Consider the following 3,994-nt stretch of genomic DNA (forward strand, 5'->3'; position numbering starts at 1 on the left):
GGTCCTGTTAGTAGCTTGGTTCTGTTAGCATAATGGTCCTGTTAGCAACGTGGTCCTGTTAGCAACGTGGTCCTGTTGGCAGCGTGGTCCTGTTGGCAGCGTGGTCCTGTTAACAGTATGGTCCTGTTAGCAGTGTGGTCCTATTAGGAGCACGAGCCAGTCCCAGCGGTCCTTCCCTCGATTTTATCCTCAAATGGTGTCCCCATTGAGTTTGATTCCTATAAATATTTGAGTATCTTGGTCGACTCACATCTCTCTCTTAAGCTCCATGTGGAAAACTTGGTAAAGAAACTGAAAATTAAACCGGGTTTCTTTTTCAGAAACAGATCCTGTCTAACTCTGAATGTTAGGAAACACCTTGTAACTGTGACTTTCCTTCCCACCATTGATTATGGCGACATTATTTACCTGAACGCTCCTACAAGCACCAACCACAACCATTTTATGTGGTTATAGTGAATGAGTTGAATAAAGTTTGACTTTTTATTCAACCTTTATTTAAACAGGTTAATCCCACTGAGCCTCAGACTCATTTACAAGAGAGACCTGATTTTAACAGAGTGATGACAACAGTGAGTAACAACAACAACAATAGACAGTCACAATAGAGACATACAAAATTTTAATTTCTTTTTTTTTTCTTTGCTTAATGCGCCTTTTAATCCAGTGCACTTTATAGTCTGAAAAATGCTGCCTTTGGGGGTGGGGGGTTCCCGGAAGTGGGACTTCAGCATGAAAAGTGTTTTTTTTTCAATGCATTTCCTGAAAGTGTGTTTACGTAATAAATACCAACAGTTTTTAAAGTCACCGCAGGCTGTGTCCCAGGCACAAAGCCATAAAACATCTCATAACATAATGGAGCAATCTTATCTACATCTTTTAATGTCACCCTGTTAAGGTTTACATACAGCAGGGTGCACTTTACGATTAGAAACATCAGTAACGTACAAAGTTTTTCAGGAGAGATTAAACCACAGGTAAACACAGTGTTAGCTCTGAGATATCTGATGATCTTGATAAATAGAAACCAAACAAAGTATTTAATTACTGCTCAGAAGACAGACGTCTAATCCCAAACATCTCTTCCTTTTTATTTTTATTCCCTCCCTCCTGACTACAGATTAAGCTGTCAGACTTTGGTTTCTGCGCTCAGATCAACAAAGAGGTACCAAAGAGGAAGTCTTTGGTTGGGACTCCATACTGGATGGCTCCTGAAGTTATCTCCAAAATGCCATACGGCACCGAGGTGAGGATAAAGAAACATCTAAACATAACTTCAGCTGTTTTCACTCAGCGGTGAGGAGAATGTGGTGCAAGCTGCAAACATCTTCATAAAAACATTCAACTTATGAATCCTTAATCTGTTAAAGAAGCTGTTGGTCACAATGATCAAAACAAATGCTAAAATTAACAAGACAAAACGAAAAGGCTAAAATTAGCATAGTAGTTAAACTCTAACTTTAGCAATATAAAAGCTAAAAATATAATAGAAAAACTAACTAAAATATAAAATTAGCAAACAGTGGCTAAAAGCTACAATTAGCTAAATGGTAACTAAAGTTAAAATTGACCAAACAGTAGCTGAAATTTAAAATTAGCAAAGTAATTCAACTAACTAGCAATATAAAAGCTAAAAATATAAAAGAAAAACTAACTAAAATCTAAAATTAGCAAACAGTGGCTAAAAGCTACAATTAGCTAAACGGTAACTAAAGTTAAAATTGACCAAACAGTAGCTGAAATTTAAAATTAGCAAAGTAATTAAACTAACTAGCAATATAAAAGCAAAAAACATAATAGAAAAACAGTAGTTAAAATCTAAAATTAGCAAACAGTGGCTAAAAGCTATAATTAGCCAATAGTAAATAACGTTAAAATTGACCAAACAGTAGCTACAATTTGAAGAGTATTTTATTAATTTAATAGGAAAAGACTTAACATACTAATAAAAATAATTAAATACAAAAAACATAAGCCATAGCTGTAATGTTTTGTCTGAGCTGAACGTTTTGACACATGGATAGTTAAAATATGTTGCAGCAGTTGACGAACAAATAATGTGCGGAACTCGAAACAGGAAATAATCGTGTTTTTACTCACAACAATCTGCTCCGTCTGCTCGCAGGAACTGGATTCTGAACGTTTGTTACTGACATGTTAAATTATTATTTTTCTAGTTTAAACACCCAGAACACCTGAAACCTGAAAACAGCCTCATGGAAAATCACAGAAGCATGTCGATGCTTTGAAATGACTCAGAGTGTCTTAACAGTGTCTCGTGTCCCTCAGGTGGACATTTGGTCCATGGGCGTCATGGTGGTGGAGATGGTGGATGGTGAACCCCCATATTTTAACGAAACACCCATCAGCGCCATGAAGAAGCTGAGAGATGAAGCAGAGCCAAGTGTCAAGAACATTCAGAGGGTCAGTCAAACACACACACACACACACACACACATTCTCATTTTCAAACAAAACGAGGACTCCAGTCTAGTACCTGCTAAATAAGGACACTGTTTTTTTAATGTTTCTTGAAAAGTAATTTTCAAAGATTTTTTTTTTTTTTTTAATCATTTGCAAATTTTCAAGATGGGTCACTGGCTTGTTCCTGCACATGTTGATGTTAGACCAAGTCCTAGCACTGGTTATTGAGGTCATTGTTTTTGTGTTCAGGTGTCTCCGGTGTTGAAGGACTTCCTGAGCTGCATGTTGACTCGTGACACGCAGCAGCGCAGTAGTGCCAGTGATCTACTGGAGCATCCGTTCCTGCTACAGGCCGGTCCACCACGCTGCCTGGTACCACTGGTGGAGCAGTACCGCAAGCGCATGTCGCTCTGCTGATGGGCTCTGACCCACTTGGAATCATACCAGAGATTCATCCTGGAATCATACGTGAACATTTCCTATGTACTCGAGACCTGAGGCTCACCTGATATCATTTGAGTTACCTGTGACCAGGCTTGAGACCAAACTGGGATTACTTGGTATATCTAAAAATAACCTGGGATTATACTTCAGACTTTTTTAGGTTGATTTACCAGGGCTGATACCTGAGCATGTGCTCAAGACTCATTTCATTAAAAAAACCTCAGACTCACCTGAGTTCATACTCGAGATTCCTGCCCAGGTTCCTGAAATCGTGCCTCTTTTTGGGATCAAGTTCATACTTGAAATGCAAGTACCATTATGTCTTGAATTCAGCTGGCATCCTCTGTTGGACTCACCTGGAATTAAGCCCACGACAACACCTGAAACTCAAGGGAGAAAATTCATGTGATTTACCAGAGATGATACCTGAGATGTTTAAGACATGTTTAAATGTACACAAGAATTACCTGTGTTTATCCTTGGGACACACCTGTGGGCCTCCCTGAGATCACACCTGAGAGTCATCCAAGATTGTACCTTAAAATTCACAAATTCATTCCTGAAACTCACCTGTGATATTATCTTTGGCTGGTCTGTGTTTACACCTGAAACTCACCTGGAATTATCTCATAAATTCACCAGGAACTGTATTCACTGTCATTCCTGGGATTTTGTTCAAAACTCAGGTGAGATCACCTGAAATCAGTAATAAGGGTAAACTGATTTCATGTCTGAGATTCAACAGATTTTATATTTAAAATACACCTGACATGATATCAGAGCCTCAGCTGAGTGTATCCTTCAGACTCACCTGTGCTCATACTTGAGACTTTCCAGGATCAGTACAGTTTAGTATTTGTTTTTATTTTAGCAGACAATCACATCGTTGGTTTTCTGCAAGCCTCTCTCTGTCAGAGGCTTGAACTTTGACCTCTCACTGCTGACTGGTTTATTTAACCTTAAACACAACTTTACCTGTAAACACACCTGTCACCTGTATGACTGTGTGCTGCTCTCTGCTTGACCTCTGACCTCCTGTTGTGCAGTATGATATAAAACTGTATTTTTTGACATTTTACATTTCAGGATCGTTTAGTTTTAGTAAAAAAATATATTTTTATTTTAG

General features: G+C 38.3%; 1 protein-coding gene across 1 annotated transcript in view; it reads left to right on the top strand.

The window, feature by feature from the left end:
- pak6b (p21 protein (Cdc42/Rac)-activated kinase 6b) overlaps positions 1-3,408 on the top strand; it is a 12,731-nt gene extending 9,323 nt beyond the window's left edge. Inside the window, exons 6-8 of the mRNA XM_037685677.1 lie at positions 1,121-1,246; positions 2,290-2,424; positions 2,674-3,408. Of these exons, the coding sequence (XP_037541605.1) occupies positions 1,121-1,246; positions 2,290-2,424; positions 2,674-2,841 (429 nt within the window). The 3' untranslated portion in view covers positions 2,842-3,408. The remainder of the gene's footprint in view (positions 1-1,120; positions 1,247-2,289; positions 2,425-2,673) is intronic.
- Positions 3,409-3,994: the final 586 nt, after the last annotated feature.

This window comes from Nematolebias whitei, chromosome 12, assembly GCF_014905685.2.
Source record: "Nematolebias whitei isolate Nwh7 chromosome 12, NemWhi1, whole genome shotgun sequence".
In the NCBI taxonomy this organism is placed as follows: Eukaryota; Metazoa; Chordata; class Actinopteri; order Cyprinodontiformes; family Rivulidae; genus Nematolebias; species Nematolebias whitei.